At 53.7% G+C, this 15,389-nt stretch overlaps 1 protein-coding gene across 1 annotated transcript; it reads left to right on the top strand.

The window, feature by feature from the left end:
* Window positions 1-6,175: 6,175 nt before the first annotated feature.
* Window positions 6,176-12,913, top strand: Prss27 (serine protease 27). Its single transcript, XM_020183038.2, has 6 exons — window positions 6,176-6,332; window positions 9,163-9,189; window positions 9,752-9,914; window positions 10,816-11,087; window positions 12,003-12,172; window positions 12,486-12,913. Exons 1-6 carry the CDS (start codon window positions 6,278-6,280, stop codon window positions 12,774-12,776), a joined length of 978 nt encoding a protein of 325 aa, XP_020038627.2. The 5' UTR covers window positions 6,176-6,277; the 3' UTR covers window positions 12,777-12,913.
* The last annotated feature ends 2,476 nt before the right edge of the window (window positions 12,914-15,389 follow it).

Below are 15,389 nucleotides of genomic sequence, written 5' to 3'. Positions count from 1 at the left end.
TTCAAGCAGTAGAGCCCTTGTTTAGGCCTAGGGCTCCAGCTGTCTTTTTTGGCAGTGCTGGGGATTGTACCTAGGACCTAGCACGTGCTACACAAGTGCTTTATCCCTGAGCTACAACCCCAGCCCTGGCCTCCCTTTTGCAACCAATGCATTTATCACACTCATAGTGTAAGGGGTTTTTTTTTTTTTTTCAGAAAAGCACTGATTCCTTACTTGGTCTCACAAATTAAAAACAGGAGAAGCTTGGCATCTCTGCCTCCATTTTGTATGCCTTTGCTTTAAGCCATTCTCTTTACAGTCATTTTGCAATTACCTTGGATTCCAAAAAGAACTGATAACATCTTTATGACAAGGAACCAGAGCCACCTGGAGCTGCCACCCTCCTAGTGAGAACAATTCATAGCCCAAGCCAGAGTAATCCTCCCAAACGAGTCACGACCACACCTGTGACTGGGACTTTTAACTATGCATACCTTTGTCCCCTGCCCCCAGTTCTTTTGTTTATTTAAACCTGTAGTTCATGTCTGTACCCCAGCGATGGCTGAACATGAGCTGAGTGCTCACTCTGCCTCTTCCCACAGCATGTCCTGAGCTGTGGAATAAACCTCCTTTCCCTGCCTTCACCATGCCTCTTTATGTGGCATTTAGTAGCCAGGTGCCGGTGGCTCACACCTGTAACCCTAATACTCAGGAGGCAGCAATCAAGAGGATCGAAGCTTGAAGCCAGCCTGGGCAAATAGTTCATGAAACCCTATCTCAAAAAAACTCATCACAAGGGCTGGGAATATAGCTCAGTGGTTTAGTGTTTGCCTCGCATGCATGAGGCCCTGCGTTCAATCCCCAGTACCAAAAAAAAAAAAAAAAAACCCATCACAAAAAAGGGCTGGGTGGAATGGCTCACGGTGCAGGCCCTGAGTTCAGGCACCAGGACCCGAAAAAAGAAAATAGTAAAACAATAGAAAAAGACATTCCAGGCCAATGCTCAAATGGGTGCAAGCTGGGACGTAACAGAATGCAAAGCAGCTAAGGAACATCTGATTCCCTTTTCTCTCCTGTGCTGCGCTCCTCTCAGGGATCTCTTACTCCTTCTCTCTGGGCTTGCTGCTCGCTGGGCACGATGGACTGTCACCTTAGGGTACCACTCGCCTTTCCCTGATTTGGAGTCCCTCATCCCGTGTCTCTTCCAGCTTACGTCTTGTCTTGATGGGGCTCGTCCTTCAGTAGTTCATAAAGTTATAAAAGGACTGCAGTGGTAGAGGACAGGGTGATGACGGTCTCAGTCTGCCAGCCTCCTGAGTCACAGTGTTCCAAGGATAACCAGTTGCTCTCTAGCCTCAGAGCACATCAAGCTTCTGGACTCTCCCTCCGCCATCATGGGCCAGGCCTTCCTCTCTGCTCTTCTGTATGTAGTTTGTTTTCTTCAGTGAATCTCCTTTGCTTTCTTGGTTTACTCCTTTGCTTGGAGACTTTCTCCCAGGGACTTCCCAAGGGTACTGTGTGGGATGGAGGTGACGTTTTGGGGATGCTCCAGGCATGAAGATATCTTTGCTTCGCCCTCACACTTGCCTGACAGGTGTAGTGTTACTGTTTCTCACTCCCACCCCCCCCTCCTCCATTTTGTTAGCAAACCCTGTCCTGTGGCCTCGTGGGTCAATCACAGGCAGGGGTCCCGCTGGGCCCTGAGACGTCCACGCTGCGCAGGATGTGGAGAAGCCCTGCTCCTCTAAGTCCCACAGGAAACGACTCCAGCCAGCAGGGCAGTGATGAGGGCACTAGTCACCGGCCTAACTCCATTTTGTCTCTCTCTGCCTCTTTAATATTTTTTTTTTCTCCTAAGTCCTCTCCCCTCACCCCCATCACAGTCACCTTGGGACTCCAGGCAGGGTTAATGACTAAACATCTTGTGACAAGAGCCGAAACTGCTCTCAGACAATAATGCCCTTTTTCTTATCATGGACCCTACCACCCTGGGATAAGGGACTGGACTACATCTTTGACTGGGGCTGCCTAATTTGGCATATCTCTACCCCCACCCCAACTCCCAGTTCTCCTCTACTTAAACCTAAAGTTCGTGTCAGTTCCCCAGACACGATCTCGGGGCCATTTAGCTGTCTTCCTGACACAGTTGTGTTTAATTAAATCTCTTTTCTCTGCTTGCTCTCTGCTCTCTCTCTAGGGTTTGAACTCAGAGTTTTGCATTGCTAGGCAGGCGTTCTACATTTTTGGAGCTAGGGTCTCACTCTTTGCCCAGGCTGGCTGTACTGTGACCCTCCGTTTTAAGCTTTCTTCTGTTGCTGGAAAGACAAGCATGTACCACCAACTACTGGTTGAGATGGAGCCTTTGAACTTTTTTTACCCTGACTGGCCTTGAGCTGCAATCCTTCTGATCTCAGCCTCCCAAGTAGTTAGGAGACATTGGTGCCCGGCTCATTAATCACCTCTTTGTCATATCGGAGATGGGGCCTTTAGCTTGAGAAACTCCTGTCACAGAGTCATCTCAGAGCCAGGCAGTGGGCTCTGGGGCAAGGAGAGCTCGTCAGCACCCCTCTGGGTCCTACAGCTCCTCTGCAACTGGAGCATCACAGGAAGGTCTCAGGAGCCCCCACTGTAAACACCTGTCATGTCCCTCAGTCTAGGTTGGCTTCGGGTCACCTGCTCTTGGAAGAAATCCACATGACTTCAGAACCACTGGGCATGCCTGAACCTTGGGCAGCCTTTTCTTTTGGATGCTGCTGCTGTTATGAAATTTAAAACTTGTATGTTTTGTGGTGCTGCGGATGAAACCCAGGGCTGTGTGCATGCTAAGCAAACACTCTGCCACTGAGCCCCATCCCCAGCCCTGAACCTTTTTCTCGTTATATTTTCTTCAGATCTATATTCTCCTTTTTATTTCTCCTTCTGTTATAAGCATTTTCCATAGCTACCCAATCTCTATGAAAATGTCATTTTTATTTTTATTTTTTTTTTCATTTTTCTTTTATTATTCATATGTGCATACAAGGCTTGGTTCATTTCTCCCCCCTGCCCCCACCCCCTCCCTTACCACCCACTCCACCCCCTCCCGCTCCCCCCCCTCAATACCCAGCAGAAACTATTTTGCCCTTATTTCTAATTTTGTTGTAGAGAGAGTATAAGCAATAATAGGAAGGAACAAGGGGTTTTGCTGGTTGAGATAAGGATAGCTATACAGGGCATTGACTCACATTGATTTCCTGTGCGTGGGTGTTACCTTCTAGGTTAATTCTTTTTGATCTAACCTTTTCTCTAGTTCCTGGTCCCCTTTTCCTATTGGCCTCAGTTGCTTTAAGGTATCTGCTTTAGTTTCTCTGCGTTGAGGGCAACAAATGCTAGCTAGTTTTTTAGGTGTCTTACCTATCCTCACCCCTCCCTTGTGTGCTCTCGCTTTTATCATGTGCTCAAAGTCCAATCCCCTTGTTGTGTTTGCCCTTGATCTAATGTCTGAAAATGTCATTTTTATAAATTCTATTCAGAAGAGACAGTTGCCATTGTTTTGTTTTGCTTGCGACAGGGAAGATCTCACGGCGTAGCCCAGGCTGGCCTTTAACTCGAAATCCTCCTGCCTGGGCCTCCTAAGTAGTTATGCAACACCTCGCCCAGCTGGTTTATTTTTGCAAATATAAATAAACTGGTCACTAATGTCTTTGGTCAAATTGCCTTTTCTGTATTTAGGATTAGACAGACTTCCAGCGACAGAATCACTGCATTAAAGGGAATGACCACCTTGAAACAAAAGTGGAAAAAACCACTTTTAAAAAAGGGAAGGACTACTTTTAAAAATGCACACCAAACCGGGTGGGGTGGCTGGCATCTGTAATCCCAGCTCTCCAGAGGCTGAGGCAGGAGGATGGCCAGTGTGGGCCACATAGCAAGACCTTGACTAACCAAAGGGCCAGTTCCATACCCACCAGCTGACCCATTTCCCCATGGCCTTGGCTGACTGCATTCATCCTGCTCTGGTAACCCCATATGGGACAGCTGGCATCTCCCAGTGGCAGCTTTGATTTGCATTTATTTAATTACTGAGGCTGAACATTTCTCGGCAAGTCTATTAACCAAATTAGTTTCCTCTCTGATGATTTGTCCGTGTCCTTCACACATTTCTTTAGCATTCAGTGCTTTTCTGACCGATTCCTTGAAAACTTTGGGCAATAATAGTATCGTTATTTGGCCATACTTCCTGCAAATGTTTTTCCTGTTGTTTGCTTTTTTATTTGTAAGCCATGTTGCATGCAAGTGTGTTTAGCTTAATGGAAAAGTTCCTTCGTTCCTTCCTTTTCTTTTTCTTTTTTTAGGCAGGGCTCACTATGTAGCCCAGGCTGGTCTGGAACTCAGGATCCTCCTGCCTCAGCCTTACCCCCATCCCACGGCTGGGATTACAGGCACATACCACCATGCAGAGCTTCTCAGCTTTTTCCTTTTGTGATGTCTGCGGTGACTTCTTTTTTTTAAGTCCCTTGTATAAAATGACATAGTGTTTGCATATAACTCACCCACATTTTGCTGTGACCTCTCACGTTAACACTGCCCCTTCCAGAGTCCACTTCTAATTGTTAGGAGAGGTTTGTTTGGTGGATGGTGTGTGGAAGACACCTAGCTCTCTGCTCTTGCCCAGCCTCACCCTGCAGGTTCCAGCCAAAGGCTCCAGCCTGGTGAGGCCCAGGGTGTCTGGCTCTCTGATCACTGAGGGACCCTGCCTGTTGCTCAGGAGTGCAGCTTTTCCTGGCATCCGCCTGTCTGTGATCCTGACTTACGTTGTTCACCTAACTTGAAGGCAGAGTGGCCCTTAGAAGAACTGGCCGTTAGTGTCAAAGGGAACGAAACTGCCTCCCAGAAGGCAGATGGGGCAGGCTGATCCTTGGGTGCCTGGGGCAGTGTGGTTACAGGGTCACTTAGAAACACTTTCCATCGTTTATAATTAGACCATTTCCTCCCTTAAATGACGCCTGGCCATCTCCTCTTCACTGCAGGGGAACTGCAGTCTTTTGTTCGCTTGTTTCCCATTCCTAAAACTATTGGCCACCCATGTGCCCCAAAGTGTTTGAATGAACGAATGAATGGACGAGCGCATTCCTAAAGCCACCAGGGGCGCCCTGTGCCTGCACAGCCCCGGGGACCCCGGGGTCCCCAGGGACAGGAGAGACGGCGGCCAGCACCCGGGGAAGCCCGGCCTGGGGGCGACGCCACGGGTCGCAGGAGGCTGGGAAGGGAAAGGAAGGGAGGCTCTGGAGATGCGGGGCCTTGCGGGATCCGGGAAGGAGGCGAGGCGGCCACCAGGGGGCAGCACCCGCTCCACCGCGCCGGCAGGGAAACTGAGGCAGGGCTCGGCCTGCTGTCCAGCGCCCACCCGGGTCCCGCCGAGCTCAGCGGAACCGAGACTAGCGCCCAGTCCCGCGCCCTGACTCCGCAGCTCGGCGGCAGTGCCCGGAGGCCAAATCACTTCCTCCCCGCGCCGCTTCCGCCGCGGCCGCACGCCCGAGAGCCCGGCGGACGCGCCCAAGGCAGGGACGGGACGGCCACCCTGCCGGTCCCCCCGCCGCCTTCCCGGAACCAGCTTCCGCCCCGCCCGCCGGCTGGCGAGCAAGTGCAGCGCGGGACCGGGTCCTGCCGCCCTGGGCGGTCCAGGGATGGCGCCAGGTGGGCGCTTCTGGGCACCGGTTCCTGGGAGGCGCTCTGGGGGACGCTGGGTCCAGGTGGGTCCCCTCCCAGCCCATCCCTCCACCTGCTCTTTGTTTCACAAGCACGTCTGACCTTGGCTCTTCAGTGTCCGTCCTCTCATTAGACTACAAGGCCCAATCCAAGGGTGGTGAAGCCAGGCACACCGGTGCTTAATTAAGCATTAAATGACCAAATAAATGAAAGAAACGGAGGTCTACGAGTGGCCAGCTCATGTGGGGTCAGGCTCTGTTGAGGGGGGTCAGCCTTCTGGGGGGCATCTGTGGTCAGCTCACGGTAGGGAGATTCCAGGCTACAGGCGCCCCCTCCCGCAGGTGCATTGGAGCATCAGCACCCTGGGATTTGCCGGGTGAGGGGGTCTGACTTTAGGGTTCAGGGGGTTCAGGGCCAGGTCACAGAGAAGTCGGGGTTCTGGGGCACCTCCTTCCTGTTAGAGAGGAGCTGGGCAGGCCGGGCTGACAGGTTGGGCGGCATAGCCGAGTCCACACTCAGCTCCAGCATAAAACCCCACTTCATGGAGCCTGCACCTCGCTAGCGAGGAGCTCCCAGCCACCTCTGACCCCGGCTTGCCAGGCCTGAGAACATGCGGCACCAGCCCCTGACCCCCACTCTGCTGCTGCTACTGCTGCTGAGGTTCGGTGAGTCTGGGAATGGGCCGGGAGGGAAGTCCGCCATCTCCCTCGTGGGGGGAGGGGGCTCTGCCCTGCTTGGAGCGCCGATGGAGCCCCCACCAGCCTGGAAGGGCTTGGGGCTGCAGGACAGGCCTCCCCTTCCTGCCACAATGGTGAGGACTCCGTGGCAGGTGGGAAGGTTCCACACATTCCACCTGAGGGGCCTAAAATGGGAAGGCAAGATGGGGGCATGGGTACAGGGCTGAGAGGCTCTCTAGGCAGTACCCTGGCAGTGGCCTCTCCCGACCTTTCTCAGGACTCTGTACTATGCTGGGGCTCCTTGCCTCCTCTCCTGGTGGCCTCTCTCCCTGTTTCCCAGATGAGGACATAGAGCCTCCGTGTGTGCAGGATTTGAACTCTGGCCTGCTGGGTTTCAAATACTAGGCCACGCGATGATCAGCTGAGCTAGGGAAGGGAACAGTGCTTGTTCTGCCACCTGAACCTGAAAGCCCCAGAGGCTCCAGAGAGATGGGGGCAAGGGGTGCAGGTTGCAGAGGATCCCATCTCCTGACAACAGAGGATCAAGTTATCTGCCAATCCTGGACCTGGGTCAGCAGGTTCCAGCCAGGGGCCCCACCTGCCAAGCCTCTCCCTCTCTATGAGGCGGGCCCTTCTTTGCCAGGGAAACTCTCCTACATTCCTGGGCGAGCGGGGCCAGCCCAGCAGCCACCACACTTCCCTGTCCTCAAGTCACCTCCCAGGGCCAGACTGGGTCACTCCGGACCATGGGCCAGCCAGGGCTCCAGGCTTCCTCATTCTCATTGTCGGAGGGCACCAGGGGACACCTCTGTGGGGAGACCCCAACTTCTCCCAGCTGGCCTCCCCTTTCTGGCCTCCTGTGACTGGAAAGGATAACAGCGTTCTTTGAGAGTTCATTTCCATAGAGGTGGAACACTGTGATTGCTCCAGTGGGTGGAGCAATTGAGGTCATTGCCAAAGTGGAAACAGCAGCTAGCATTTGGCTCAGAAACACCTGTAAGGCTGGATCTCTGGAAGACAAGCTCACACCAGCCTGGGGTGGCCAGCACCCTACCAGGCCTCTGGCTGGCCCCACCTAGTACTTTAGGGCTCATCCACCATCAGTGGCAGCATCAGGGTGGGGGGCCTGACACTCCTGGCTGTCAGTGGTCATCCAGCCCCTGACAAGACACTCATCCTGAAGAGCCCAGCTCTCCTGGGCAGCATCCACAAACAATTCTGCCCTTCCACACATTCCCTGAGCTCAGGTCCCCAGAGGCAGACTCGACTTTCATGGAGCTCCTGGGCCTATAGGTAAGAAGAGATGACCAGCAGAAGGACAGAGCTTCAGAGTGTGAAAGAGGCTCCTTCTTTCTTTTTCTTTTTTTTTTTTTTTTTTTGCAGTACTGGGGTTTGAACTCAGGGCCTACACCTTTAGCCACTCCACCAGCCCTTTTTTGTAATGGCTTTTTTTGAGATAGGGGGGTTTGAACTCAGGGCCTACACCTTTAGCCACTCCACCAGCCCTTTTTTGTAATGGCTTTTTTTGAGATAGGGTCTTGCTAACCATTTGCCTGGCTGGTTTTGAACCATTATCCTCCTGATCTTGGTCTCCTGAGTAGCTAGGATTACATGCTTGAGCCATAGGTGCCCGGCTGTGGAGGAGGCTAATAGGAAGGGCAAGGACTGAGAGGGTTAGAAATCTATCAAATGGAAAGATACCAAGATGAGGGAGGACCCTTCCAGGGACATCTATGCTACTCTGCTCCCCACCCTCCCATATACTGGGGATTGAATCCAGGGCCTCTCTCAATCGTGCTAGGGATTACTACTTAAGCCCCGCCCCAGTCTTTTGTTTGTGTCTTATTTCTGAGATAGGGTTTTGTTAATTTTACCCAGGCTAGCCAGCCTCCGCCTCCAGAGTAGCTGGGATTATAGGCCTTCAGCCAGCACACCCAGCTACACATTTGCATTGTAGCAGAGAACCTGGTGAACACAAGTTAGTGAGCAGGAAGTTCTTGGCACACTTCCTGTTTTGCACTGTGCACCTGGGCTGACATCACACTTGCTTTGGACTTTTGCTTGGCACTCCCACTTTGAGAAGCCATCAGTCCTACCCTCAGCCTCAGCCCCATCTGGTGCTCTATCCACAGCTGCTCCTCTGTCATTGTCCACTCCCATGCTGGGAATCCTGTCCCCCAGTGGCACTGAGGACTGTACAGACTGGGACCCTGACAGGAACACACTGTGAGAAAGCCCCAGACTGCTGACATGGGGAGACAGCTCCTGGGGCCTCTGTCACCCAGCACTCAGCTGCTGGGCAGTGGGCAGACCCCACAGCTCCAAGGCTAGATGCCTCCCCCCACCTCCCCCGCAAAGCATCCAAACAAGGACAGGGGTGTGGTGTGGAAGGTGAGACCACTGTGAGGACTAAAAGGGAGCTATCCTACTCCAAGCGGGGGAACTCAAGTTATGGGGCACCACACTTGTGATCTCTAAGGCAGGCAGGAGGCGGGGGAAGGGGTGCTCTGGTCTGGCAGGTAGGTGAGGGAAGGAACAGATCTTGGCTTTAGCAGTTGCCTGATGACCTCTGTTTTTTGGGGGTTTTTTTTGTTTTTTGTTTTTGCGGTGCTGGGATTTGAACTCAGGGCCTACACCTTGAGGCACTCCACCAGCCTTTTTGTGTATGTGATGGGTTTTTTCAAGGTAGGGTCTTGTGAACTATTTGCCCAGCTGGCTTTGAACCATGATCCTCCTGATCTCTGTCTCCTGAGTAGCTGGGATTACAGGTATGCACAATCATGTCCAGCCTCTGATAACTCCTTTTTCTTACTTCTAGGGGCTCGAGGGGCCAAAGCACCAAGAGGTAAGCAGGCTTGACTGTGCTGGGGACAGGCTGGGGACACCCCCCCCCATACACACATGCACACATATGCAACAAGACCAGAAGGAATGCACAGAGCACCAGGGAATCCCAAAGTTGGGATGAGTGTGGCTTAGTGGAACCGGAGCCCAGAAAGAAGTGGAAGAGTCTACCACACCGCCAGCAAGATAGGCAAAGTGGAAGCATCAAAGCATGAAGCATGGGAACACCCTGTTAGAGAACTGCCAGGACACAGCTGAAACTCCCCATTCTGGGTTACCTACAGCTGTCCTGCCAGGAGCCCTGTGGTCAGGCTTTTCCCATGAGTTACCATGACCCCCCCCCCATGACCCAGAGAGGCAGGTTTTGTCCCCCTGTTCCAGTGAGGGGACTGAGGCTCATAGGGCCAGGCCAATCTATGCCTGGGCCTCTGATTTCTATGCCTGAGTGAGTCAGGGGCCAGGAAGGGCAGGGATGAGCAGAAAGTAGAAGCTGCCGTGTGAGATTGGGGTTGGAGTCGGAGCCACGCAACTGACCCGCAGTGAGCCTCTCTGTGCTTCCCCAGCCTGTGGGCGCCCAAGGATGCTCAACCGGATGGTAGGCGGGCAGAATGCTCTGGAGGGTGAGTGGCCCTGGCAGGTCAGCATCCAGCGTAATGGAAGCCACTTCTGTGGAGGCAGCCTCATCACGGAGCAGTGGGTTCTCACTGCAGCGCACTGCTTCACCAAGTGAGTGGGCCTGGGCTCCCGTGCCCCCACCCTGGGGGGGGCGGTGACAAGACTGAGTTGCTTCAGCACCACGGACAGCGAACACAGCAGCTCCTGGGCCTCTACACAGATGCCTACTTCCTGGCAACTTTGTTGTGGCCAGACGCTTCCTTTAGTTCCTTCCCCAGGCTTAACTTCTAGGTCCCACCAGCTGACCTGCCACTGAAGCACTGTCACCCAGCCAGAGTCCTGTCCCTCCAAATGCTAGCGATCACCCCTCCACACACACCATGCGCTATCCCGTCTCCCCACCCTCCCCACCTCAAATCCGGAGTAGAGAAGGTCTCCCTCTTCCTCACCCCATCTAAGGTCACCTATATGATCCCCAAGCAAGGGGCTGGCCCCCCTGTACACACACTGTTATGAACCACATGGCCTCAGACCTCCAGGGTCCCCAAGCATCTCACCTCTTTCCTCACTGCAGCCCTGCAGTTCTTTTAGAAGCTCTGAGTGTAGGTGGCCTGCCCAACAGAGCTGGCTCCCACGGTACCCTGTGGGTGGTCATCTCCTCAGCACTCACAGTAGGCCTTTCAGGTAGGACTGTTACTGTCCCGGAGAACAGCAGCTCTGTCTTCACCCTCTACATCCTTAACCTTGCTGGACATCTTCTGGAGATTTTTTTTTTTTTCCTTCCAGTACTGGGGTTTGAAATTAGGGCCTCACGTTTGCTAGGCAGGTGCTCTACCAATTGAGCCACACCTCAATCACCTAGATTGAAGTCACCTAGAGATGACTTTTTTTGAAGATACGGTACAAAGAGAGGTGTCAGACACTAGTGGGCCAAAGGAACAATCCAACTGCTGGGAGTCCCCTGCTCCATGGGAGTGGGCTGTCCATACCAGCTCTCTCTCTCTTCCATCAGCCTCTCAGAAACATCCCTGTATCGAGTCCTGCTGGGGGCACGGCAGCTGCTACAGCCGGGCCCACACGCCATCTATGTCCGCGTGAAGCGGGTGGAGAGCAATCCCCTATACCAGGGCATGGCCTCCAGTGCTGATGTGGCCTTGGTGGAGCTAGAGGCACCAGTGACCTTCACCAACTACATCCTCCCCGTGTGTGTGCCTGACCCCTCCGTCATCTTTGAGACAGGCATGAATTGCTGGGTTACTGGCTGGGGTAGCCCCAGTGAGCAAGGTAAGGGGACAGAGCCAGGGGAGAAAGAGGGACACGCCTCAAGAATGTCCAGGGCGTATTTGGCACCCCAGAGACTGAGGCAGGAGAACTGAGTATGAGGTTAGCTTGGGCTACAAAGCAAAACCCTATCTTTTTTTTTTTTTTTTTAATGTGACTGGGGTTTGAACTCAGGATTTCACATTTGCAGAGCAGGCACTCTACCACTTGAGCCACACCTCCAGTCCATTTTGCTCTAGTTATTTTGGAGATGGGGTCTGGAGGACTAGTTGCCTGAGTGGGCTGGCCTGGAATGGAGATCCTCCTGATCTTGGCCTCCTAAGTAGCTATGATTTTACAGGCCACCTGCACCCAGAGCAAAACACTATCTTAGAAAAACAAAAACAGGTCAAAACCCTGAGTGCTCTGGGTTCAATCCCTATATTGCAGCAAAATAAATAAATAAATAAAAATTGCTCAAGGTGGTGGTGCATGCCTGTAATTCCAGCTACTTGGGAGGTGGTGGCAGGAGAAGCTCAAGTTCCAGGCCAATCCAGGCAAAGTTAGCAAAACCCTATCTCAAAAACAAAATTAAAATATCCCCAAAGATCTGGAAGGTGTAGCTCAAGAGGTACAGCACATAAGCATGAAGTCCTGGGTTCTAGTCTCAGTACCACAAAAACAAAGACAAATAAATAACACATGATTTTTATTCAAAACGGGAAGGGTGGAAAGGAGCAGCTGCCCTAGAAGGAAGAGGTATAGAGTTGTGGAGAGAGAGCAAGACAGAAAACCCAGTCTTGTAGTCAAAGAAGGAATGCAGGAGAGGAAGTCTAAACACAGAAGAAATCCGGGGAGGGACAAACAGAAGAACCCAGGGCCACAGGGTCCTGCTTAAGCCTGTCCACTAAGCTGCAGGCTGCCTCCCCCGCCCCCCAGACCGGCTGCCCAACCCGCGGATCCTCCAGAAACTCGCTGTGCCCATCATTGACACGCCCAAGTGCAACCTGCTCTACAGCAAAGATGCTGAGTCTGACTTCCAGCTCAAAACCATAAAGGACGACATGCTCTGTGCGGGCTTTGCCGAGGGCAAGAAGGATGCTTGCAAGGTAAAGTGGTGCAGCAGCCGAGGGGGCTCCGTCCTGACCTCTAGGCCCAGCGAACGTGGGCTGTGTCCCGACGGCTGGAGGCTTGATTCGAAAACGCCCCTTCGTGCACCCTACCCTAGGAATCTGCCCTTGGGTCTGGGGTAGGGCCCAGGAAGCTGCACTTTTTATTACCCCACTGGGTGAACAGGCAGGCGACCTGGGAACCCTAGTCAGAGCCACGGAAAGGGGCGAGGAGCCGGAGTGCCAAGCATAACTGGTCTTGGGCCTCAGGGTCCAGTACTGGGCTCTAATCGGATCTTTGCTTCCCCTACAGGGAGACTCAGGGGGACCCCTAGTGTGCCTCGTGGACCAGTCGTGGGTGCAGGCAGGGGTGATCAGCTGGGGCGAAGGCTGTGCCCGCCGCAACCGCCCGGGTGTCTACATCCGGGTCACTTCCCACCACAACTGGATTCACCAGATCATCCCCGAACTACAGTTCCAGGGAAGGACGGGCAGCCAGCAGCGAGACCCCAAGGGCCAGCTGCGCCTTGGTGGGAACTCGGCCCCCTGCCTGGCCGCCCATGCGCTCCTGCTGGTCCTCGTAGCCATGCTCACCACCCTCTAAGCCTGCCCAGGCTGGGCCAGGTGGAGCCCCTTCCACACTATACATTTGTAAATAGTTCCCCATTTCCCCCTGAAATGCCCATTATTTTTATTTATGTTCATCTTCAATAAAAAGTGCAGGATGCCCAAGTGGGAATCCTTGGGGTGGGGGTGGGGGTGAGGGCACGTGGCTCTAGAGGTGGAGGAACTGAAAGATTTGGAAGGTTTGGTCCCTGACCAGATGGGACTATGGCCGGCACACCCAAGCTAGGATATCACTGTGTCCCAGGGCTGCAGTGTCCCCTGTGATGGACCTCCTCACAGGAGGCTGTCCTAGTGCCACCTGGTGCCTCTCTCACCTGACCTTGAGTGCTAAAGGCTGCCCAGGGCTGGCATTGTGGACAGCTACAGTCACAGATAAAAAGTCAGTCATAGGACACCAGTGCCCCCAGCAGGAGCTATACACAAGGTGTGAGAGAAGAGGGTCCCCAAGAAAGGAGGAGGGGCACGCTGGGGGGACCACAGCCTCCTTTCCCAAGCCCTCTGTCCGGCACCACCCTGATTCTGTAACATTGTGACAACTTGGAAAGCACCCAGGCCCTGTGCTTTCCTACAACTTTAGAGGACCACTCTGCTGCTTCTGGTGTCATTAGATCACTCAGGGACAACCTGTGCCACATGCTCTCCCCTTGACACCTGTGGCTTCTTTTCCACCATCTTGACCTTAGCCTCGATCTCCCCACCCAGGGTCTGGACATGCACATAGGTTTGTATACCTACATCCACACATATCCAGCCCCCACCCACGTGCTCACAGACACTGAAGGCCCAACCTATTTAGGGAATCGAGCACACACCTACTGTGGACCAGCCTGGACACGGCAGGGAACAAAACACAGGGAATCCCTTCTGGGCTCCACTCCCCACTGGCCACTTGGCTGCCTTCTCTAGACCAAGGCTGAGTGGTCCAGGAGGGGCTACTCATCTTGTCCTATGGAGGGTACACTGGAGTCCAGGCAAGGAGGTGGATTGAGCTGTGTGTAGGGGGGGTCCCAAGGACAGCCCCAAGGACAAGGTCTGAGCCATCATGGCTGACAGGTGCTGGTGTGGGATCCACAGCCTTGGAGAAGCCTCGGTGACCCCATGCCTCCGGTGGGTTGTGTAGAGTCTGCCCAGCATAGGGCAGGGAAGACTGGGGGGAAGGGATGCAGTGTGCCCCATCTGTGCTCCTGGGACTTGATGTCCCAACTTTCCTCAAGGAACACAGCCCAGCCAACCCAGAGAAGACACTTCTCAGGCAGACGTCCACAGGAGATAAGGAAAAGCTCTTCATAGATCAGAGGTAGAAAAAGGAAGGTTTCCTTCATGCAACTCACAGCTCACCTTAAGCTTGGTGCTTTGATGATGTAGGAAGAGGAACGCCCCAGGTTGTTGAAGGCTCCCCCATCACCCAGATGGGGGTGTGACTCAGGCATAACTGCACGTGCCACCAGGCAGTCAGTCTTCAGACATCTGCCAGGTGGGTGGTGGCAATCACTAGCTGCAGCAAGAGTGCTGGAGTGAGACTCATAGACCAGGGCAGTCAAGGAGAGGTCCACAGTGAAAGGTCACCTGACCAGCCAGAGTGGCTGGTAATGCCAAAGCAAGACACGAGACAGACAGACAGACAGACAGACAGACACACACACACACACACCCCCACCCACCCACCTTGCATGCATTGTGTGGTCTGTGAAAGCCTGGGCTGGGACCCTTCTCAGTGAGGGGCAGCCTCACACTCAATAGACTGTTTGAGGGCAAAGTGACACTCCTGGATGCCACCATCTAACACTCAAATGCTCAGGTGGGGGTAAGTAGTGGGTATGTTGGAAAGGAAGGCAAGCGGGGCGGGGGGGGGGAGAGACAAGATTCCCACCTGTCCCTGACAGGTTTGTCTGTTTCTGTCCAAAGGTGTGGAGTGGCCCCGTTCCTGCTCACAGATGCAGACGGATGCTGCAGGGGCTGGCCAGGTCTTGGTCCCCGAAGTGGTACCCTGGAGGGTTGACCCTTTATCCCCTTGGATGGGTTCAGGGCCACCAGCACCCTGGAAAGTTCCAGGTATGGGTTCCACAAAATGCCCAGCAGCTGAGAACCCTCTTGGGGAACCACATACTCCAAACATCTGCCTCTCTACTGTCCCACCTGCTGACTTCCTGGAGCTACCAGGGCTGAAGACCCTGACACTGCCCCAAGAGTTCTTTACCCTCTCTAGACACCTCCATGGTAGAAAGACTGTGTCTGAGGGGTAGGGTTCCCTTCCAGTCAGGAGATCAGCAGTCCTGAGGGCCTGGAATGGATGCCCTGTATCCTTTCTAGCTGTCTGCTCAGAGGAGACATGCTCCAGGATGTAACCAGGGATATTGGCCATACTGAGGCTTCTCCCAAATGCCCCTGTCTCTGCCTGGCTGTGGGTTGCAAGTGCATCTGGGTTCTGTTCACAATCAGGGGGCCTCTCCAAACAGTCTGGATGCCTCCCCCATATACCCCAGGTCAAATGTGGAGCATGAAAAGCTTGGCTTCCTGGCCCCCAAGGCATCCCCACCCCACATCTCAACCTAGGCAGCAGAACAGCCCTTGCCAGGGCCCTGTGGCCACT

This window comes from Castor canadensis, chromosome 17, assembly GCF_047511655.1.
Source record: "Castor canadensis chromosome 17, mCasCan1.hap1v2, whole genome shotgun sequence".
In the NCBI taxonomy this organism is placed as follows: domain Eukaryota; kingdom Metazoa; phylum Chordata; class Mammalia; order Rodentia; family Castoridae; genus Castor; species Castor canadensis.
The sequence above is the reverse complement of the archived record's forward strand: the minus strand, read 5'-3'. Positions and strand labels throughout refer to the sequence as shown.

Excerpts from the sequence above, each read along its gene's own strand:
- Prss27 (XM_020183038.2), top strand. The coding sequence starts at position 6,278 with ATGCGGCACCAGCCCCTGACCCCCACTCTGCTGCTGCTACTGCTGCTG. Across the intron at positions 6,333-9,162 it reads GCTACTGCTGCTGAGGTTCG|GGGCTCGAGGGGCCAAAGCA; the intron begins GTGAGTCTGGGA and ends TCTTACTTCTAG. Across the intron at positions 9,190-9,751 it reads AGGGGCCAAAGCACCAAGAG|CCTGTGGGCGCCCAAGGATG; the intron begins GTAAGCAGGCTT and ends GTGCTTCCCCAG.